We start from the raw sequence: 24,712 nt of genomic DNA, 5'->3' as shown, positions 1-24,712 counted from the left end.
TTAGATTCTTATCAGCTCTGGTTCGGATGAAAATTTTTATAGATTCTTACTTTCACAAATTAGAATAGCTTGCGGCATTTCTGTGAGTTATAGTTACCCAATTCAAAATGATCATTTATTTACAGAAAAATATTTTTCTTTAAATTTCTTATTATTTGATTAAATCTCAGGGTCATTCTTTTTAACAAAACAAAAACCACAAACAACCCACTCAGCGCATTTTCATTTCACGCTTCAAGAAGCCAAGTTTTTAAATATTTGCTTTTTGATTGCGTAACTAGCGAATGATTTCTGCAATTTCTAAATCTTATTTTCGTTTTAAATATATTTCATTATTTACTTATTCTTGCTTCGTCGATCTTTTGCCATTAAGAGAAAGTCCTTCATCCACTTCTGTATCTTGTCCTGTCCTAGGGCTTCTTCATGTTCCTGACTTTACACATCTAGTGTACCACACCAGGCTAGTTAGTGTCATTCTTCTCTTATTATGTCCAAATTAATAAAGTTTGCCGAATAATTTGTTTTTCATTTTATTCGCATTTCTTTCATTTTCTTGACTTTTCTCATCCCGTACAATTTTGTTTCCCTGCGAAATCTTCTCAAGAAATCCATCTCTGTAATCCTTGGCTTTTCTTAGATCCTCCTAAGAGATGGTTATTGTTTTGCTGTTTTCTATAAAATGGTAAATTCTATTTTTATTTGGAAGTGGTGGAAATTTTCTATGAGTTCTTTTATGCTTTTCTTGAAGTTTAAATTCTATTCTGTGGGAAACCCTATTTTCGAGTTACAATTAAGTAAATTTCTATAGGGTATTTCCAGCCAGTATTCTTTAAGAAACAAAAAAGCGATAAAAGCTACTAATTTGAAATCACTTTAACCGACAAGTTAGCATTTCAAAGTAAGTAGTGCTTAAATAATTTTCTTTCAGCTTTAATCTTAAGTTCAAAAGCGTAGGGTTGGGTAGGGTATCTCGTTAATATAATTTGTAAAACCTGGCTCATACCACTGGCTTCAGAAATGTTAAGATTTCCCAGACGCCATTAATGACAGTGGAAAGCGGCGTACTGTGAAATATTTGCTAATTTCTGTCATTAAAGGAATAACTCTCATCTTATATTTCTTGTTGTAAAGTATATCACATACTTCAAAACTTTCTGTACAAGTGTTTCAACATCTTAGACAATCAGCTCTTTTGATAAATGAAACTGTTCAGGAGAAAATAAGTTTCATCGCTCTATCGTTATGTCTTCTTTTCTTTTCTTTGCTTTTGTTCGCGTTACAGTGGGATGGTGTATCAACTACATGATTGTGGAGTTGAAGAAAGAGTCAATAAAATTGGTCCGAGCGAATAAAATATCTCTTAACTTTATCAAAATTTTCTTTTTTCTTTTGTATAACCGAGACATGAAGTAAAACCAACACTTCAAGCGTTTTGTTGAAACTTTAAATGCGGTTTAACTTATCTCGCACAAATAATATTCAAAAGTTGCTAAACTTATGTTCCAGAAAAAAACAACTAAAAAGTCTTATGTAATGTATATAATAGAACGTGAATGAGAATTATGTGCTTAACAAAAGTGTATTTAACTTTCTTTAAGTGCAGTCTGTCTTGAGAAGAAATTTTACCAAGTTACAAACAGAAATAAAGTTTATGTAACAGAAACCGCTGCTTTATTTACCAATTCCTTGCTATTGTTCCTATTAGGAACAGGAAGTATTGCGATTACGTCAAACTTTTCGCCGGAAATATCGTTACAACCTTCCTGAGTGAAAAAAACAAAAGGTTTCAGCAAATGATCGGTGTGAGTAAGTGAAAAAAATATAATCATAATAAAACAAAATAACTAAAAATGGAAAATAACATGGAAGATTCATTAGTTACCCACTCTCTGTTGTGAAGGTAAATAATAAAAAAATATTAAAAAATGTTAGTAAATAAAAGGCTTCGTAACAACGCTGTGCGTGTGACGTTGTTACTACATAGTTACGTCCAAGTTATATAAGCGATTGTAATGCCTAACTGTATTAACGCTAAGCGTAAGGCCATGGAAGTCTTTCGAAGAAAGAGTACAAGAGTTGCGTGTAGCACAAATTTTCTAGACCCGTTGTAAAATTATGTCACATAAGTAGCTTATCATGTGAGCCGTAAAACATCATAGTTGCCAAGAATTTGAGTTGAAGTCATTGTTAGAGAATTAATTCGATCTTTTTACTTTAAGCTTTCTCATTTACGAGGTGTGTTCAAAAAGTAACGGGAATTTTCGTTTTTTGAAAAAAATATTTATTTATTCATCTACATTAATATTGTCGCCTTCAAAGTAGTCCCCTTCGCATACAATACACTTGTGCCAGCGCTTTTTCCAATCCTCGAAACACTTCTGAAATTCGATCTTTGTGATAGCTTTCAGCTCTTTCAGCGATTCGCTTTTAATGTCATCTATGCTTGTAAAACGACGGCCTTTTAATGTTCTCTTTATGTTTGGAAATAGAAAAAAGTCACATGGAGCCATGTCTGGCGAATATGGAGGCTGGGGCATAGTTAAAGTTTTGTTTTTGGCCAAAAATTCACGAACAAGCAATGAAGTGTGAGCAGGTGCATTATCGTGGTGCAAAATCCATGAATTGTTTTGCCACAAATCCGGGCGTTTTTTTCGGATTGCTTCACGCAAACGGCGTTGAACTTGTAAGTAGTACTCCTTATTGATTGTTTGACCTTGTGGCAAGAATTCATGTTGCACTATGCCATTAAAATCGAAGAACACAGTGAGCATAACCTTCACATTCGACCGCACTTGTCGAGCCTTTTTTGGTCTTGGCGATCCAGAATGCCTCCATCTGGGACGATTGAGCCTTAGTTTCGACATCATATCCGTAAACCCATGTTTCGTCACCTGTTATAACACGTTTCAGTAGATCCGCATCGTTGTCGACTTCATTGAGTGACTCTTGAGCAACTTCCATTCTCCGCTGTTTTTGTTCGAAATTCAACAATTTTGGAACAAATTTTGCTGTCACACGTTTCATACCCAAAACATCCGAAAAAATTTCATGGCATGAGCCAATTGATATGGCAACATCATCAGCGACTTCTCTGATTGTGATTCGGCGATCGTTCATAACCATTTCTTTCACTTTTTTCACGTTTTCATCGGTTGTTGATGTGCTTGGACGTCCAGGTCGTTCGTCATCTTCAACGTTTTTGCGGCCATCTTGGAAACGCTTATACCACTCGTAAATCCTTGTTTTACTCATAGCAGACTCACCATATGCCTTTATTAACATTTCACACACTTTATTACACTTTATTTAATTTTTTACGCAAAATTTAATACAAATTCTTTGATCCATTTTTTTTAACAAACAAAAATCGCCAAGCTCGAAAAACACGTCTAACCTTAACGGCTGCCACTTAAGAAGTAAACAATGAATATTACTGAAAATTTTATCGTACTTCAGGGGCATGTGTACCAACATAATAAAAAAAAAAATTTTACCATCAGACTCTCCAAACCCGAGAAATTTAAAAATTCCCGTTACTTTTTGAACACACCTCGTATATTGCACACTTTGGATCACTTAAAACAAAACTTTACATTAGCTAAAATTTTCAGTTTTTAGTTAGTGTTTACTCTTCCTGTAACCAAAAACTTCAAATTATTCTTATTATCATTTTTAAAACATTAATAAGTGTTTGTACATTTCTGATGGCCTTAGCGTTTCTCTTGATATCATTTAATTTTTGTTTTATCTTTACAGGTAGCTATTAAAATTATCGATAAGTCGCAACTGGATCCAGTTAACTTGCAAAAAGTGTACAGAGAAGTAGATATTATGAAGCAGTTAGATCATCCTCACATCATTAAATTATACCAGGTATTTTTCATTTCATTTTCTTTTCCAGATATTCTTACTTTTCTTTTGAATGTTAAACTGAATTATTAAGTGCACATTCTTAAATATAGCAGAAGTGTATTTATTTATACATTTTCTTTTTGCAATTTGCTTAAAATGAAGAAAAAGGTCAGTTACTGGAGTAGAGTGTGGTCAGAGTAGAGATATCTGTATAACGGTTGTGCATCCAGATCAGTGAGAACTTGAAATAGGTAAATAAACTTGGTTTTCCCTTAAGAATCTAATCTCTGAGTCTAGTTCCCTGATCACTTTAATCAGTTTCAACATTTTTTTTATTAATCTTTAGTAAACAAAATTATAACAATATCAAAAAACAGTTGAATTCTTTTAATTCACTATATATTGTGCCCCGTCCCTTCCATTTAGTGTCCCACTATTTATAGTTAAACAAATCGCACTGAAACGGATACAACCAATCAACTCTTTTATTTGGCCCTCTCCTACCGCCCAGAATGGAAATTAGTCTACTTACGTCATAGATATACATGAATGTAATTTAATGTTGGCCTCTCTCTAGCAGGACAATCGAATGACACAGCCATACAAAAGGCTATGTAATATTTTTCACCATTGTATAATTTACACCTTATTACAAAGTAGTAACATTAATAACTTGTGGAATGAAAAGAAAATATTGATTTACCTATATATTTTAAATTTATTAACCAGAAAGACGTGAAGTGTTCATTATTTTATTTTCATTGCTTTATTCGACCACAATTTTCTTAAACATAAGCGATGTAAGTCTAAGTCTTTCTGAAGCTGAATGGTAGCTTTGTGGGTTCAGTCTGAGTGTCGCTTGCAAAGATGCTATTTAATTTTAAAAAAACTTGGATTCTTAAAAAAAAAGATTGTCGCAACCAGCTAAGTAATCCAAATCTCTCTTGTCTTAACATGAGCAAAATGTTTTTGGCATATGGTCGGCGTTTCTTAAACAGGATATCACAAAAACTTGAAAACCAATTTCTTATCTCTTGGTGCGCTACATCCCTTTATAAATGTCTATTACTTGTATTTAAAGCGTGTTTCCTAAAAAATAAAGTAAAAAGAATTTTTGGAGTTTCACACAAATTAGCTGCCATCACCTTTGATTGTTATACTTGAAATTCTAGGTTAACGAGGAATCGGTTAGATAAAAAACAACTCGTCTCTTTGCCAACGTTTCGACTAATATATTGTCCTCTTCAGGGCCTGGATATTACAAATACACAAATACAAACAATTCAGTAACACAGAAAATCAGTAAAAAAACAGTACTATAAAAATAAAATGAAATAAAAATAATAATAATAATAATAAATTACAATAAATTCTTTATAATAATTGAAAACTTACGTGGCCAACCCGTATAGCTATACTTAGAGTTACTTATAAACTATCTCAATCTCCTGTTGGTTCCCTCACTAGGCATTTAAGATGATTCATGGAGATATCTCTACAAAATAAGGATCATGACCGATAGATTCTCTTTGTACAGAGCTTGGAGGTGAAGGAGTAAGCACCCAAGGAGGAATGTTTGAATTGGTAGGAAATTAGTTTAAGAATCTGTGGTTGGAAAAGACTGACAATGAAAGAGCTTCGGTTGTTTCTCCTTAACGTCAGTTCGTTCGGACTTCTGAGCATCTTGGATGGTTCTAGTCCCTAGACTAAGTCTGTTGTTGTTATTCTTTTTCTTGAGGAGGGAGATTTGCTATGAAGGTGCAGAGTACTTTGGACCTCCACACTGACGAATACAAAAGAAAACGTGTTATCACATTTTTTTTCTTTTAATCTCTAAAATATGATTTGATCAGATTTATTTATTGATTTTTTTTGAGACACGCGTTTTTGTAAAGTTCCTAACGATTTTTTACTGTTAAAAAACGATTGAACTCTTTTATTAAATCATATCAATTAAAATGTATAAAAGTAAATCGATGCAAGAACCTTCTTGTCTACGAGATAGGCATAATTTATTTTTACTGCTCTGCAGTCAAATTGAAAATAAACATATTTGCTCTGATCAGATCCTATTTTCATGTTTATTCTATTTTTATACTGACATAGCGTGGAAAGCTTTGAATAAAACTCCATCTTATTAAGTTAGATTGCAATTGGAACTATATAGATGAAAAAGATCATCTAAAGCATGTACTATATACATGCCACAGGTGAGCTTTTACTGTTACTTATATCTAGAAATATTATGGTCACGTTTTTAAAATACATTCGCAAGTTGAAAGTAAAGAGAGCTTCAGGATAAAAAAAATCTTAATGTCTTTAAAATGATCAAATTAAAAAGCTTTTTTTAAGTAAATTCTTAAGGTAATTGTATAATAAATGAGTTCATCTTTTTTACTGTTTATTTTTATTCTTGAAAAATTGTTTAAAATTAATAAAAAATGAGGATAATTTTCTTAATTTTAATATTACTGTTGAAATTTTCTCTAAAATGAGGGGAATAAATGGACATATTTTTTATTAACATAGAATTGCGTTATTCAAAATTTTAAAGAAAGATATTTTGTCGTTCTAATATAACTCAAAATCTAATTCAAAGTGCCTCAATTTACGGTGTAATGACTAAAAAAAAAATGCAAGGGTTTCCCTAATAATAAAAAATTGAAATTTGATTGCTTTTTAGAATGTGTTGAGTGCTAATATTAATAATACGTTTGCCAATTAGACAATGTGAGAACATATTTGTATAATAATAATAAAAAGAACATTTGCATATTTTCCACATCGAGCTACAACAGAACTGAGTGTCTGTAATTAGAAGTAAGATTGAAAACTAGGTATACGAAGATTATCCAACGCCGGGTAGAAATTTGTAGATTAACCTGAAAATAAAGATGATTTTCTACTAGAGTTTTACAAGAACATTTCCAAGCCCGGGTAATATTAAAGAAATCCAGTTATCCCATCTCTAAATATGTGTAACTATTCTAAATAATATCTTTAGACATAAGGAGGTTTTGATAAGATATTGATTTTTTAGAGATATTTGTAATAAATTCCACTGTTACTTTTCAAGACTAGGTTTAAATTGATTTTTAGCAATATGAAAATAATATAGTAAAATTACGAGCCTTGGAAATGTTTTGATTGATGATGTTTGAAGAATGATACCGATTTGTGATCATCTAATATCTTAACTCGTAGTTATCAATTGTGCGATTCATATACTAAACAGACTAAAATAAATCTCCCGTGATCTTGATTGATCCGTTCTCCAAATTTGAAAAACAATTAGAAGTACATTATCAAACTACGAGATAAAATGCTTTTTTTTTTTCTTGTATTTTAAAGTAATTGTAATTTACGTTCAATAATTGATTGATCTCAATGGAAGTGATTAGTTATTCCGTTTGTCGTGTTTAAAGTGAATTAAGAGGAAGTAACGAGTTGTCTAACTGCTTGGATTCCAATTAACGGACTTCCTACGCAACCTGGAATAGGTTAATTCAAAAGTCGTTACTGACAAAAGGTTCATTGGGTCAGCATATTCAATAGATTTAGTCCAATTTATAACGCTCGAGTTGGTCATTGATGTTTACAATCTCTTCATTGAATATTTTTACTTCCTTTAAGAAAGCTGCATTTCTTTTGCTGGAGAGCAAAGTATAGTTAATCTATAATAATCTTAGTTAGATGGTGGCCTTTATTCTACTTCTGGCACAAGAGACAAACTTTGATTGTTCAGTTTGATAAGTAATTGTCCAGAAGTTTTAAGTCTGTTCAATATCAACTCACTATTACCTATTCATTTGAACAACACTCAACAAAATCACCAACTTACACGAATTTACAACCACCTTAGTGTTAAGTATCAACGGCAACGTCCTGTTTATAAGTATTCATAAAATTGTACCTTAATCGTTGGCCACTGTTAACCCGATGGCAGAAATCCTGATATTCAGGCGCTTTTTAGAATCCTTTTATTATTGTGTCAGGAATATAAGGGAAATGCAGGATTTAGGGTTCTGCCAGCAACCATTTCATTAAATAAAATCATGTTATTCATGATGTATATAAATCGAAGCAATAAGAAATATTCTTTGTTTGACTGATTACAATTTTTACAAGTCGAACAACATAACATATTGAATGTTATTCAGCTTTTGTGGAAAAGAAAGCAAGGTGGTTTGTCACCAATTCTAGCAGACAGCCAGCTTGACTCCTTGAAAAAGAAGATTGTCTCAGCGAATGTACAAGGAGATGGACTTGCTGGGAAGCAAAGCTAATTTATAAAAACCAAACTTCATTCTATTGAAGAAAAGAGCTATAAAAGAGGCGTACTCTAGACAACCACAGTTTTCTTACTGTTATATGATCTCCTTAACAAAAACTTACAGTTTAAGTGTTAAGTATAAGGGTTGATTAAACGCCAAAATGCACACAAATCAGCAAGTATCCATCATTTCATTCATACTTCATTGATATTATTTAAGTAATTTTACTACATTAACTTTTCCTTCACATTTTTTGAATTTATTAGATGGCTAGTTCAGATTCAAAATGTGAAGGAAAAGTTAATGCAGTAAAATTACTTAAATTTTTATAACTAATTATGTTGATATTACTCACCTTTTATTATTATATCAAAAAACTTAAAATGAATGAAATGGCCAGCATAAGGGTCTGCGACATCTAATAAATTAAAAAAAAAATTATAAAAAAATGCAGTACAATTACATTGTTAATGTAAGGTACAAAAATAATGTAAAAGTTAATGTAGTATCTATACATGCATGTTAAAGTAGAAAAAAAACATTAGATATTACAGTCAATCTAAGTTAAATGGTGTTCTACTTGAACATATATTTTGTAGATTAAAATGGCCAGCATAAGGGTCTGTGAAACATCTAATAAATTCAAAAAATGTGAAGGAAAAGTTAATGTAGTAAAATTACTTAAATAATATCAATGAAGTATGAATGAAATGATGGATACTTGCTGATTTGTGTGCATTTTGGCGTTTAATCAACCATTATACTTAACACTTTTAAACTGTAAGTTTTTGTTAAGGAGATTTTTGTACCTTTTGGATAGAGTTTTCTTTTTGTCTATTATTTGGGTGGGGCAAACTCCCCTCCTTATGAGGCATAGCGTCGAGACTTTTAAAATACAAGTCTGAACAAAATTTCGATTCGAATGACACTTCATTCATGAAAATCGGTTCACGTCTCGATAATTTGAAACGATTGCTATACTTCCTCTTAACAAGTGTAAGAGCAGAATGTCGTTTTAATGTTACGTAGGGAAGCCATAACCCTATGATCCTACCAAATTTTATCAAAATCGGGCCAATTTTGGAGGGGGCCTTACATAAAGGGGGCTAACTCCTCTCCCATTCAATGTACAGCGTCGAGACCCCCAAAAGGCACATCTACATAAAATTCCGAATCGAATGACACCTCATTCATGAAAATCGGTTCACGCGTTTAGGCGCTACGCAGTTTACAAAAAAGGTAACAACAACAACAACAACAAGAACAAGAACAAGAAGAACAACAACCATTTTTGAAAATGCCGTTTTTGCTCATTTTCAGCAACTTTTTTCTCGAAATCTATTATATCTATGTTGTTGCAAAAAAATTACAGTTGTAAAGGAGGATTTGCCCTTCATTTTAAAGAAAATTTGGGAATTTTATCTTTTATAGAAAAAGCGAAAAAAAAATTCACAGTTGGGTGTTTTTCAACGTTACGCTTTTTCGTGCAGTTTTTGACGATCAACCCTTATACAACTGTCCTACCGGACAGTTTTAATCTAGAAAAAGTTTCATGAAAGCAAGCTGAAGAAATCAGAGCCAGGAAATCAGTATAAGAAAAATAACATGCTTCTAACCGCGAAGTGGTTAATGAAAACACAAATGCTGTTACATAAAATATTTTAATAAAATCTTAACTAGGGTTACTAAGGTTACCACGACGGATAAAGACAGAACGATACTATCCAGCACTGTGGAATCTAATTAAATTTCAAATCTCAACTAATTTATGGGAGTTGGAATTTTTAAAAAATAAGAAGATTATTTTTTCTTTTTTTAATGGAGTCACTGTTTTTTGTATAATAAAGAAATCCTTGCGAGAAATTGATTCAATTTTTTAAGAAACTTAAACTGCTGATGAAAATAAGAAACAAAAATTATAAAAGGAAAGTCATCTGCAGAAGAAAACGTTTCCATTACCTTCTTGAAAGTTTCTAAAATCAACCCTCTGAAATAAACTTAGAGTATTTTTTTGTTTTTAGCAACGTTATATCCATAATTAATTGAGCTATTAACCAATTAAAAACGAAAGAAATAAAACAAAGGTTTTAATCAGAGAAAAAGGGACGAGAGAAAAAAAAAATCAACATGAAGTTAATATAAGTTAGTGCCGATAAAGTTTGTACAGGTAGGAAAAGAGGGAATTGAAGGAAAAGCACACTTTCCACTTGAACTGTGCCAACATCCCTCTGAACGGAGTGAGTTTTCAGTAATATGTTCGTTTAACCAATTTGTTTTTCCAAGGCTGCTATCCAATATCTCTCTCTGTATATATTATTTAATATAACCGCTGATTTACTGCTAATGTTTACCCAAAAAAGAAACAAACAAAAAATAGGTGAGAAATTCTTTTCATCTAATTTAACGCAAATATTTATCTTCTATATTTGTTCAAGAAAACAAAAATACCTTTTGTTATTGGTGCTCCGTTATCAAAACAGAAACGAAAAATCAGTTGCAGTTCTTCTTTTTCTGACTGCTGAAATTGTTAGTTCTATTTATTTTATTGAATGGTAGTTTCACTACTTCATCAGTACAATAATTAGTTGATTTAAGAAGAAAAGTGAATTTGGCAACCCTCTAAAAAAGACTCTAGATTAACTTTTCCTGGAATCCTTAAAATAGATGGGAGTCCTTTAGGTTCGCCGGATTTTAAAATGAATCACAGTAAATTATTATTTAGTTGGACAGATGTTTAAGGTAGACATGTTGAGATTAATTAGCTATTTATTAAAGATATTTAGAGAAAATCGTGCCATTTTTTGGCAATAACAATAACCTAAGCCTACAATAAGCTCTTAACGTTTATCTCTGACCCGTTATCGTGAATGGAGGCTGATAGCTGGCTTGTTTCTCCATGAAATGTTTGTATAATAATGAAGTACTCGTAATATCCAAATTCTATTCTTGAAATCGATTTCAGCATCACACAAGCCAGTTTTGCTCTAAATTACTCGGCAGTTTCTAATGAAAGCTTACTCAGAAACATTCAAACACTTATTTTAGACAAAAATCGAGCAAAAGTCAAATCTTGGCTGAACTTGGGAATTTGTGATTCGCTTCGGCCGACAAAATAAGATCAGTTTGCTAGGCACTCACTTGTCCCTTTGATCGCCTAAATATTAATCGCCTATTGTAAATTTTCCCAGTACTTAATCCAATAATGGGTGAATGGGTTCATTTACAAAATGAAGAACGAATTCTTCAGCTACACTTCATACTGATCTGCCTCACAGCAAATCAAAGAATTTTGTATTTAATCACTACGTTTGTGGTAAAAATTAATGATTGATTGATTTAGACTTGAAAATAAAGATAATTTCTGAAAAAATGTTTTAAAATTCATTTTTGGATGTTATCACATACCAAGGCAATATCAAAATGACAACCAATGACCTTAAATTAGTAATAAACTGTAATACGAGTTTGTGTAATCTAGTTTTCCGCAATTTCTCTTTAAATAGTAACGTTTATCTCCTTTGATGGTTTACCATTAAACAGAATAAAACCTCTGAATAGTTAATTTAGTGGAGTGTATAAATTCATTCATTATAGTTAACAGAAATTTAATGTTCCTATAATTTCCCTTTAAAATTTTGCTGTTATCTATTTTTTTTTATTTATTTTTAACAGATTTCCTGTTTAAATTATAAACAGGGATTTTTGTTTTTTTTATTTCTGCATTTGATGTTCAACCTTGAAGCTATTTTGAACACTTTTAAGTTCCAGTAATATTTCTTTGTTTTTTCCTCATTCAACATCAAAATGTTGGTAATCAGTTGAAATAAAAAAGAAATAAAATAAATCCTGTAAACAAGACATTCTACGCAACAGCAGTTAAAGGTGTAAACTTGGGTGACGTTGTTCATGCGAGAAAGAGAATATAATGAGGCTATTTGTGCTTTATTCTAATGTCAACTATTTATAAAAAAAAAAAAATAGAGTTATTATTTAAAGATATTTGAGGTTATCACTAAATAGTTGGCAAGGTGAGCGCAGATTTTATTGTCTAATAGTTTTTTTTTTAAATTTGCAATATCTCTGATGTTTATCGTATATTTAAAATGAAACATCTGTCAGAATGATGCACTCGCTTTGTGTGTTCTGTTCACACAGAAATTGTGTATTCAGTTAAGCCCTTGGAAAATCATAACTATTCAGATACCACCAGCGTTGCTCAAACACTGGGATATGTTCCTTCTGGCAAGGTTTTTCACGTGGAAATAAATCGGAAAGGTGTTTTCATTTCCTGTTCTTCTGCTTGGACTAGCGTACTGTAACAGACAGCTTCAGGTTTATGTAAACATTTTGTTATCCTTAAAATAATAAGGATCCATTGTTTTTAGCTCGAACAAAAGTGCTTTTTAGATTTATAAGGATAAGGATAAATATTTTTATTATTACTGCTTGTAAAATTTCTGTCACGAATGATATTACTCTGTTGTGGGAAATATTATTTTAAGCCAAAAGATTTGTGAACTAGTAACCTAGATATAGATCCAATATAAGGACATCCTGGGTCAATCTTTCAAGAAAAATCACCTTCAGACATGCACAGCTAACCCAATTATTATTTTTTCCCCATCAAAGTCACTTTCGCTTCTATTAGTAATAAATGTTAGAATAGTTCTTAGTGATGAGATATATTCTAAACATAATGGCTTCATTCCCCTTCCCTAAAGGGTGATCTTAATACAGATCTATAGGGTTCAATGCGTTGACATATGTTCAGTAAAGAAGATGGTAGAGCTTCTAGGAGAAGTATTTAAGCCAGTAGCAACAAGAAAATAAGGTAAACCTCGATCAAGATGTCTGGATCAGGTGGATAAGGGAGCGATATAATCGGGAACTAGTCTCTTCGCGACCAGACTCGCGCCGCAGAGGACTGTGTATGAATATTAAAATCAGAATCATTCGTGAAAGTGTTTAATATTTTTCTAAGGATTTGGTATTGAAGGGAATGGATTTTCGATAATTGGAAATTTTTGTTAAAAGTATTTTTAGTTCGCCTAATTTATTTTAATCTAATTGTAAAAAAAGTCATTTTTCTTTTAAGATGATTAATTTTAATTTTAAATAAATTAAAATCCTTTTAACAAAATTTCAATTATCGAAAATCCATTCCCTTCAATACAAAATCCTTAGAAAAATAGTAAACACTTTCTCATTATTTTTCTTTTATCTTTCATTATTTTTCTTTTAAGATAATTCTCACCTGAAAAATTTGGTACGAACAATTTTCTGGCTACAATTTTAAATAACTATTTATTACTAATAATAGATTGTTAAAACAATTCAGGGAAGACATTTCCAAGATGAATGGTTCAAAACATTAAGGTAAAACAAGATGAAGTAAGGAAATGGTTGGTTGACATGGGAATTTGCAGATACACAAAACATCACAATCATTCGTAGTTTGTGAGAATAACGTTGATTAATTTACAGATGTTCATTATAATTCAGAGCAGCAACAATACAGCTACAACACTCTTGGTGCATTAATCAAATTAATGAATTGGCGTATTCTAAATTAATAATAACGAACCCATACATATGGTTAAATTTAATGAGGAAGATAGAAGGATTATTGTGAGGATTAAAAGCTAATACACCTGGGAACATCTTGTTAGTATTAACTAGAATACAATTTTTTTTTTTGTATAAAAAAGATGGGACGAAGAAAGTATAAAAAATAAGAAGAACTTTAGGAGATAATGAGTTCGAAGGCGTATGAGGGAAGCGTCTCTATTGTTGTACGAAGACAAAGACACTCCATTGTTGAAAGTCTGGTAAAAAAAGAGGAGATGGCGAAATAAGAGCTATCTCCTGAGCAATAGTTTCTACGCAAAGCTCCCACCAGATTTGTATTCTCATCCAACTATTTACTCCTACTTTTTGTTTTACAAAAATGAATACAAAAAAACACTCTACGGTCATATTAATACCAAAGGAACAATAATTCAGTATTAGTTAGCAAGGCTTGATACTTTTATTTTATTTTAATTGAAAAAAGAAATTAGTTCATTTTACTGTAATTACATATTCATACGAAGGAAGAGGTTTATTACTGAATAATGAATTCTGAATTTTGAATATTGAATTCTGAATTCTAAATAACTGAATGATCGAATATGTAAGAAACATTGTACAAACGAAGTTAAATGATTATATTGTTAAATTGGAAGAATATACAAATAAATTACTGAGTGTGCCAAGTGTTTTTTGTATTTTGAAGAAAAGATATAAAAAATTCCCACTTGGCAAACGATCTAATTTAATTATAATGGGAGTTCAGAGTTCAAGATTTGATGGCTTCAAATTACTTAAGGCCTTTAATTAAAAAATAAATGAACTAATTTTAAGTTATGATTTATGTAATGTGAATGGGTGTTACCAAAAAAGAGGAATCTCGCAAAAAGTTTAGTCTATCTTCATCTGGGAAAAAAATACGTACTAGTCAGACTTTACAGGGACTGCGGATAGATCCTGAGAATGTAAAAACATCTTTATCATTGCTACATTGATTACAGATCGTGCTCTATATCTTATGATTTCGTAAATTATGACTGTAATTGCCAATAATCTTTCTTCGTTTTGGATTGATGAATCAGTTACCAAAATCTATGAACAATAATCTAAAACATTCTACGAGAACCAAACGACTAAAAAATATTTTCAGCCTTTTCAGTTAGAGGTTTCAGTTACTTCTTGTTTTGGACAAATTCTGTAAATGTCTCGGTTTGAAGATATATACTTAGATATATAGATGTGATTCTAAAAGAAATATCGCGTTTTTTAAACTACGTTCTATTATTCCAGCCTTTCTTCTACTTAAAGCATGAAGTATCTGCACAGTTAATTGGTAAAACAAAATGCCTTTAATGGGTAACAATATAATTAATTAATTTTCAAAAAAAAATTACTAACCAATTTTATTGAATTTAATATTATTCCATATTTACAATGTGTCTGCACCATTATCTTTCCCCAGGACAATACATTGTTCAGCAAAATAAACATTATTTATCCAAATTCTATGGCGAATTCAATTTACTTGTATTTAAATTTGATTAAATTATTTACCTTCATTCATATTATCATCCCTAAATTTATTTTGGAAAGAACAGGATGGTTTAATTTAATTAAAAACGACACAAAGGTATATTGAAGCATTTCGAATCGATATATTTGTTTAATGGAGCTGAACAACTTTTATTAAACTTATATTATTTTGATGACTAATACCAAAACGATCTAAACCACTAAATTAAATCCCAATAAAAAAATAAACTGTTCAGGAATTATGTCTTAAAAAAAATTGTCAAATATCAATTGAAATAAATTTTTATCCAAATGGCATCTTTTAAGGAACATTTATTTAATTGCCCTTCAACTGGCTGTTTACGAACATTAACTGGGATAGAAGTGCGCGTGCGTCTTTGGTTTTTATGTGTATTTTTGTCTTTGTGAAGTTGTTTATCCAAATATACGAGTACAGGAAATGACCATCCGAAAACAAGAAAATAAAAGAGAATCCAAAACTAAACCGGCTAGGTCATGTACCGTATACCGGAAATCCGTCCTTTCTCAAAATTAGTGTACACTTTTATTATTATTAAGAGGGAGCATTGAAATCGTGTCAACTTTCTGAATCTTTTTTTGAGCCACAAACTTCCTCTCTCTGTGCTAACTATATTTTTCTTTCGTTCGATTAGTCAATCTTCCCAATTAATGCACTATTTTATTCACATCAAACTGAATAAAATAGTGCATTAAATCCTTAGCCGGAATACGAAGTATGAGGAATATCATATATCTTCGAAACTGAAGTATAAATAGTGAAAGATTTTTAAGGTTTATTTTTTCCGATAATGGCTGCATCTTGTTTCACTAAAAGAATTTTTATTTATTATTAAAAATTCGAAAACAGAAAACAATGTTTGGAATTCGAAGACTACAGCTCGAGGAATATAAACAAAAATAAATAAAACAATTTATAAATTTACAAATTTATAAATAATTAACACAAATGATAAATTAAAAATTATATTTATTTTAATTTATTGTTTAAGTCTTCAAATATTATGTTCAGTGATTTCCTGTTTAATTTTTTACCTAGTACGAGTAATTATTAAAGTAATTCAATTTAAAACAACATTTTTTTGAAAAAATATTTATTATTTAATTAAATTTGACAAAAATAAATAAATAAAAGTATTTATATATTTATTCTTTTTAAGTGTTTTGACGTCAATAGATTGTTTATATTGTCTAGTGTGGGGAGATGATGAAATGACTTTTGTTTGAGATTGTTGTGTCCTTAATTTTGACCACTTACTACACACTATACACTAAAACAAACAACGCACTCGTACGCACAAACAATAGTTGAGGTCAAACAGTTTTAATAAAAGGAAAGATATTTTGTGTATGTACAAACGTTGTTTGTAAATTGTTTGTGTAACAGACAATTCCGTAAAGGAGAGGCCTTATAAGGGCTCACTATCTCTATCTCTAATAGGCTATTAAATATTTTTATCAAATCTCATTTATGAAATTGACCCATCTCTCTACTTGAGATGAAAATAACCAATCTCTCTTATCTTTATCTATAGTCTATCACATAAATCACTGCACTGCAGCTAAAATTTGGCTAGTAACATCTCCAAAGTTTGATTCTCTCTCAAGTAGTTTTCAAGTATTCGACAGTGAGATTTGTATAATCCAATTTTTGGAGTTAACACAAACACACAGAAAAATAAAGAAAGTAATTTTCTAAGAAAAGGACGTTATACTTTGTACGTCAAAATTCGATTTCTTAAATTGAGCCAACCCAGAATTTCTAAAATATGTTCCAAAAATAAAAAGTTTCGGTTTATTTGTTGCTGCCACATCATTAAATCTTGCATATAATTAATGCATATATGTGTGTGCGTAATAATGATACTACAAACTTTATTCTCATCTAATTTAGGCTACGTATTTAAGTATACTTTATTTCTTTTGTTAATCATGTAAACCAGAACTTTCATTAACTTGTAAAGTAGTGATATTTTGCATACTTTAAACTATTTGCTATTTGTTTCAGGTCATGGAAACGAAAAACATGATTTATATCGTTTCGGAATACGCTAGTCAAGGTGAAATTTTTGGTAAGTAACTAAATTCTAAATTCTTTATTCTTATATTTGTTTTTTTCAATTACTACGTTTTATTTAGTAAGTTTGGACTAGAATATTTATTGGAATTTTTAGTGAATTTGACTTTGTTAAGGTACTGTTCTTAATTTATTTCTTTTTAGTTTAATAGAACTGTTTACTAACCTTTCTTTGGTATCTAAGGAGTGTCTGAGAATACGAGTACAGTGGAACCTCGCATAACGAGTACCTCGCTTAACGAGTAATTCGCATAACGAGTAAAACAAATTGATTCTTATAGCGAGCGATGTTTCGCATAACGATAGTTTTCTAATGACATTTCGCTGACTGCGCCGTTTTCGCTGGCTCATCGAAAACTGCGCATTCTTCGATTAGTCATTCCTGTTTACGCATATGCGTTTCATATTCTCCACGTATCTAATGCACTGATACAGTCGAAACCGAACTTCACCGAATGAGTGGTGTATAGGGAAAGTCCATATAGCGACATTTGTGTTTAAATATTGTAACGAAGTTGACCTGGGCAGAGAAGAAAGGCTTAGATTGTTCTAGGGGTTGAACGATCATAGTCAAGAGCTATACACAGAGGAACTTGTTGAGTTGCAACACATTTCACAAGAATTGGTGGAAGAGAATTTATTAGACAAAGAGGAGAAAATATCAGAGGAACAACAATCTTCCAGCGCAATAAGAGAAATGTTGAAAGCATGGGAAACTGTTGCAACACACGTAGAAAACTATCACCCGAATAAGGCTGTGGCTATGCGATCTATAAATTTATTTAATGATAATGCTGTGTCACATTTTGAAGACATTTTGAAGCGACGGCAGAAACAAGGAACATTGGACAAATTTATAATTAAAAAGGATTAATTATGAATGTACATATTTATCTCAATTAATATATGTAATTTATATTATATTACATCATATGTACATATGTATATAATTTTTTCGAAATAAATGTTATAAAAAAAACTTTATCAATATTTTTTTTGCATGGAACCAATTATCCCCTTTTATTTTAATTTAAATGAAAAAAATTGTTTCGCTTAACGAGTATTTCGCTTAACGAGTAAGGTTCTGGAACGAATTATGCTCGTTAAGCGAGGTTCGACTGTATATTAATGATGTGTATTTTGTTCTGAAGAAATCTTTACTGCAGTAGCAGTAATTTGTCACTATAAGATTCTGATGTGAGAGGCAATCAATTTTCTCCTCACCTGTGGCCTAAATAATGAGATATTATTGCTTTGGAACCACAAATTTTTAGCAAGGATTGAGTTTTTTCTCTTTAAAATGAAAGAAACATTAATTAATTCATCAGACAAGTTTTTTGAGTAGCTTCTGGGTAGAAGTAAGAAGGAATATCAAATCCATACCAGCCTTTTGTACTGACACAACTCTTCTTTTTAGTTAAAACTATAATATAGTTTTAAAAAAATATAGCCTAAATAGCCTAAATTTTAGGCTATCTTGTTGCTAAGCCCTTGGAAATGCTGTGTTTCCTCGTTCGGCAGTAACCTTTCAGGCGGCTTAAGATCATCCGAATAGCCGCCCCGGTCATTTAGTACCATGAGTTTTTTCACCTGCCATTAGTTCCCTACAACTGCAACTTAGTTTCTTAGATAATGTAATTCAAAATAATGTAATTGAATTTCTTCAAACTACAGAAAAGTTACAGAATCAAAGCTTGTATTTTAAACAAAGTATTTTCAATTATGTATTTGTATAAGGAAAGAAGAGCCATATTTTTTTTAGAGTCTGTATCGTTTTCGTTTAGTTTAACGATAACATTCGTTGAAGTATTTCATTCTCTTTTGACGTTATATACTTCAGTATTGTGTGACGTTAATCACTGCCTGGCTTATCTATTATCCAATTGACTTTCCTTCCACCTGATTAGATTTCAGATTAATAAATTTTAAGCAGTACTGAATGTTAACAAGTACAGTAAGAAATTCTTGCATTAATACTACTAAAAATGCCTCGAAAAGCACTTGCATCATCATTAGCTTTAGAAGTCATTCAACTGTAAATTTTATTGATGATTAGAATGAATGTCTGATAAGATAGCCGATGTCTGTCAATGTGAAATTCATTGGCAGGTTTCAAATGTTGTAACTTATCAAATTGTCATTTTTATTGTTAATTATATTGAATGTTTCTTAACGTAACCTATTTATTATTCCATTTAATGTAATATTTCAGCGAGAGAAGTAGTCTCAGCTTGTTACTTTCTCTTTTACTAGATTAATAAAGTAAAGTAATCGCCTATTTTTTCAGACGGGGCTTAACGTCCAACTACCAATGAATTAAGAAAGTATTAAGAAAAGTGTTCTCAAGTTTTCAGGAAATATCTGTTTCGTGATTTCCTTTTGTCTGAATAAGTGGGCTTAAGAAAATAGGGCGCCTACGTGTGATAACGGTTGGTGAAAATAAAAGGGAACTCAATCTTTGAATTTTTCCACTTTCCACTAAGATTTACTCTGTGTTAAGTTCAGTCCTACTCTTTAATAATGTTAAAGAAGGTTAGATTTGCTGCTGAAATTTCAATTTTGCAGACAATTTTTCAACTGGATAACCTTTCTTGATTGTTCTTTTTTACTTTTTGGAGATTTCCTTAAAGACGTCTCTAATGATTTGTTTAAACTATAGGTATTATCATTTCGGTGCTCTTTGTGAAAGTAATAAACTAGTATAGAATCAATTCCGCTGGCCTTTGTGAAAATAATAGACTAGTACAGAATCAATTCGCTGACCTTGCTGCAAATAATAAACTAGTATAGAATCATTCCGCTGACCTTTGTGAAAATAATAGACTAGTATAGAATCATTCCGCTAACCTTTGTGCAAATAATAGACTAGAACTGAATCATTTCGCTGGCTTGTGAAAATATAATGTATCTTTAAGGCTCACCAGACATTGGAAATGCGGTCATTACCCTGGAACTTTTAAATCATTAAAAAAAAAGGCCATGGCATGTAGCAATGAAAGCATTGTTGAAGAGTTCAAGCACAGGAAACTATGGCAACCGTTGACAATAGAAAATGCCTTTGAAAGAAGAATTCACGAGCTTAGGTTCCCCTATTAAAGTTAAAGACAATGTTGATGAAAGAGCAATTTTGCAAACTTCTCCTCCATAATAAATGTATAACCCAAGAGCCGGTTGTACAACTTCTCCATTTCTTCATATGAGCATGATGGAAAGTGAGACTAATGTTGGCGGCGGAAGGGAGTTGTGTGTGGTTTTATATTAAAAAGGAGCTGATGGAAGCAGAGTCATGTACACACATCTATATCATAGTTCTGTATATGTACACAACACAATAACAACTTTTATTACTTAGCACTTTCCTCGAAGTGATACCGCTGCTTCTCAAGAAACATGCCCTGCGAGAGTGCTCGCTGACGTTTTTATTAAAACTATTTAGCTTTTCCCTATGATGATAATCTGGAGTTCTAGAGGATAACAAGTTTTATTTCGTTCTATTCGTCGTTTGAAGATATGGTGAATATATCTTATTCAAACCATATTATAACTCAAATAACTCAATCAAACTTCACAGTGTACAATGAGCATCCTTCAAATATTACTTAATGTGTAGTTAGAGAAAAAGAAGAAAGAATATTTTAGATTTTATAAAAAAACAAAAAGCATTCCAACTAATGTCTAGGCACTTCGTATTTTGTTTGATATTAATTAAGCATAAGAATCACTTGTTCAATAAAACTCTTAACACTTTTCTCTCTAGAAAATTAATTTAAAGAATGTAACAGGTGTAGTTTTTCCTTTACAGTGTTTGGAAAACCCAACGAGTGAAGTAGAAGTACGTTGCCAAGCTTGAAGAAAATCGTTTCATTAAAACTGAGAATCATTTAGCGGTTACTTTTACTATTTTATGCACATCGTTTTTAAAGATTTTGGCGCTTCACATTTCCTTTAAATAAGCTGTTATTTTAGGGAATCGACAGTAAAAAGCAAGTTACATTTAGAAAAAATGTATAATATGTATACGAGTATGTATAATATACTATCAGTGTAAATTGTTAAATTTAACTATTCAGATCGTGAGACCACTTTTATTTAATTCCACTTAGGGGCTTATGTATTATTTTTTTCATTTTATCTTTAATTATGTACGGCCATATTTACTTTGGCCGTTTATAAATTATGTGTATGTAAAACCTTGTTTAATTTATGTTGGGTTTCGTTCAAATTATTCCAGCGGAAAATCCATCATTAGTTAATTGTTTTCCGGATCAAGTTTTAATTCTGGAGTTTGCTTTGTTTTTTTTTATTCATTTTATTTACTAACCTTGAAATTTACACATCCGGAAAATGTTTCGGGTTTTCTCCTCTTGTTACATTTAGATATGAAACTTTTTGGTAAACTTAGATAATAATAATTTTAATAATTAAAAATTAAATAATTTTAATGTACAAATAATTGTTGGCTAAAAATGGTTCCAAAGCGTGCTGAACCGATTCATATCTAAATTTAACGAGAGAAGAAAATAAAATAAAAAGAAATCTGAAAAATTGTCTTTACATTTCTCTCAAATTCTTCAAAATTTAGATTTCAATCTACGTACATAAAAGAACGTTTATACTTAAACACTATTAATCAAGTTTATATTTAAGCCTTATAATTTTATTGCTTAAATTATGGACTTGATCAATTCATTTGTTCTTAATGATTAGGAAGATTCTGATTGCAGTTAATTTTTCTGAAATATTCATCTACAATTTATGACTAATAAATCATTTCTTTTTATCCAGCATAGCACGCAAATTTTTTCGGTGTTTTAATCAGTATTTTGAACAGTTTCAACCATCTTTAAAGCTTTTCACATCAGTTTGGTACAGAATTGGACTTCCACTTAGAAATTTTTTTGTTTTGCCGCTAAACAAACTTGCTTACTTAATAGATAAAATATACATGCTACTGCAGATAAAGTTGTTGAAATTTTATCCAGCACTGCGAACTTAACCACATTTTCAATTACCTGTGTAGGGTTTAGAATAGGAAAAAGAAAGAAAATTGCCAGTTTTCCGTCTCTTGTTGTATTAATCTCGAATGCCAAAAATTTAATGATACATAGCTGACTGCAGGGGACAGCGTATTCTTTTTCATTACAAATATTTCATCTACAAAATGAGCATTTTATTCGCCTCCTCCTTTTCGTTTGTAGAAACAGAAATTTTTAATAAACTAAATAACTGGCTTTATTATAATATTCATTTTTTCGAAGCAATTTAATTTTTGACTTATTTTACTAACCAAACTGAACTATATTTTTAATTATTATTAATAAATGCCTATATAATAATGCTGTGCAACATTTTTCTGTGTGTAGCCATTATTTAATTGAGCTCTCAACCTTTTATTTGCCTCAGTGAACGCTCGCTTTTCTTGTAAGCTTCGTTACTCCATATAATAGCTTTAAGGAATTATAATTACTGCAGAAAATTGTCTCTCTACGAACTTTAATATTCTTCTCTAGGGCACTCTCCACACTTTATTACATTCCCTTCATGATGTAGGCTAAATTTTCAAAATTGCCTTGCATTGCATAAACATAGAGACGTTTTGTGTTTTGAAAAAAAAAGTGATCTTCAGTAAATTTGATGGTTGTAGTAAATGTTTTTGAACCGTATAGCACAAATCAAAGTGATCTTTTAGAAGTGGCAAGGAACTCATATTGTAAACTTGGGATTGATTACAACACAATTATACAAGATTGAAGAGACCAGAGACCTTCGGGTTCTTCTCCCTATCATTGCCTTCGCAGGGACTGGAAGGAAGACAAAAAAAAATTACCCCACACTCGATGGGAGTAGTTTACTGAGCTCATCTAAAGAAATGAAAACTCCGAAGTCAACCATTCCAGACATTGTCCGTAATTAAAGGCCAACTGTAGATTTGGGGCAGATAAAGAGGAAAGAAGCCAACCTACTCATTCGCTTCTTTATCGTGACCAAATATTTCTACCGTTCTAAAATGAATATTTTGCCAAAATTTGCCAATCTTGGGAAATAACAAAAACTTAAGAGAATGTTCTTTGTGTACATTTTAAGTTGTTTTGTGTTGTGTGCCGAATTTTTTGTTAACAATAGTTTTATATTAAATTAACAAATATTTTATTATACATATTATTTTAGTAGTTTAGTTGTATTTTGATAGAAAAAAAACGTAATTTGTTAAACGAAACCACAATATTATCAGTAACTGAAGAGTTTAAAACTGGGAAATGGGTCTTCTGCATGTTCGGTTAGGACAACGCGATGAGGGTCAGTGCTCCAGGCAGTAACACTTAAGCCCTTCTATCGATCTCGCTGGCTGTGTATGCTGCAGACCCCCCTTCAGTCAACTTGGAACACAATGCCAAACCCTCCACTACTTATAGTACACTGACAAACTGTATACTCCTTCCTTCTGCCATCTCTACTTCTTCGGCTCTGCTCTAATAAAGTATGGAAAGAAAGAATTAGATAAAACTATATATATTCCTTTGAGGATTAATCAGCTTGGTGAAGGGAATTTGATTTCAAAGTATATTTGCGTCTGACACAATCAGAGCTATGCATATATTCTGCTATTCACCATTGATCTCCAAAGAATTAGAAAAAGTCAAAGATAAGTAAGTCAAATTTTCTATATTGGCAACTCTTTACTATTTAGTTTGGTAATTAGTATTCTTCTTCATATTTTGCATTAACTATCTAAAGATCATTTAATTTGATGTACGTTTCTTATTATTTCTCGACCTTTTCTATCCTTCTTTTTCACTGATCTAGATCACAGGTCTGTTGGCTACAGGTTAGCGTACGAGTACAGTTAATAAAGACTATTTGCTCTAAAATCTAAGATCCTACCCAATAAACAGACCAACTGAGTCTAAAAAATTAATTGGAATGATTGCACGGCCACGTATATTAGACACACTACGCCACAATTGGGAAAAATAATAAAATAGCATGGGTAAAAAAATATTACATAAAATGAAGCACATCCCAAGCATTTCATGGCTAGTTATTCATTCAGAATAAAGAAAAGTTGTAAATGAAAATAGAAAAAATTTAAAAGTCTACAATTTTTCTAGCATTTAATCCAAACATAAGTCCACTTAATCAAACGGAACGCAATTCATTTTTGAAACCCCTTATAACGGCTCGTGTAATAACCACATCGTAGAGCCAGAGTCCCAGATAAGGGCATCCATTCAATTAGATAGAAACCGTTTTTTAAAAAGCAAATTCTAAAAACCAAAGAATAAATATAAAAACTTGCCTTAAAGATTTAGTAAACATAAAGGATAAAAAATTCCAATCTGAAATGTAAGTCTAACTTAAATGCTTAAAATTTTTATGAATCCTTGGAAGA

General features: G+C 31.1%; 1 protein-coding gene across 1 annotated transcript in view; it reads left to right on the top strand.

Moving 5' to 3' along the window:
* Sik2 (Salt-inducible kinase 2) overlaps positions 1–24,712 on the top strand; it is a 113,961-nt gene that overhangs the window by 50,449 nt on the left and 38,800 nt on the right. The window contains exons 2-3 of the mRNA XM_074125167.1: positions 3,757–3,873; positions 17,254–17,317. Of these exons, the coding sequence (XP_073981268.1) occupies positions 3,757–3,873; positions 17,254–17,317 (181 nt within the window). The remainder of the gene's footprint in view (positions 1–3,756; positions 3,874–17,253; positions 17,318–24,712) is intronic.

Source organism: Rhodnius prolixus, unplaced genomic scaffold, assembly GCF_049639745.1.
Source record: "Rhodnius prolixus isolate KJV_2025 unplaced genomic scaffold, Rpr scaffold_3, whole genome shotgun sequence".
Lineage (NCBI taxonomy): Eukaryota > Metazoa > Arthropoda > Insecta > Hemiptera > Reduviidae > Rhodnius > Rhodnius prolixus.
This window is presented reverse-complemented; position numbering and strand designations above follow the sequence as displayed.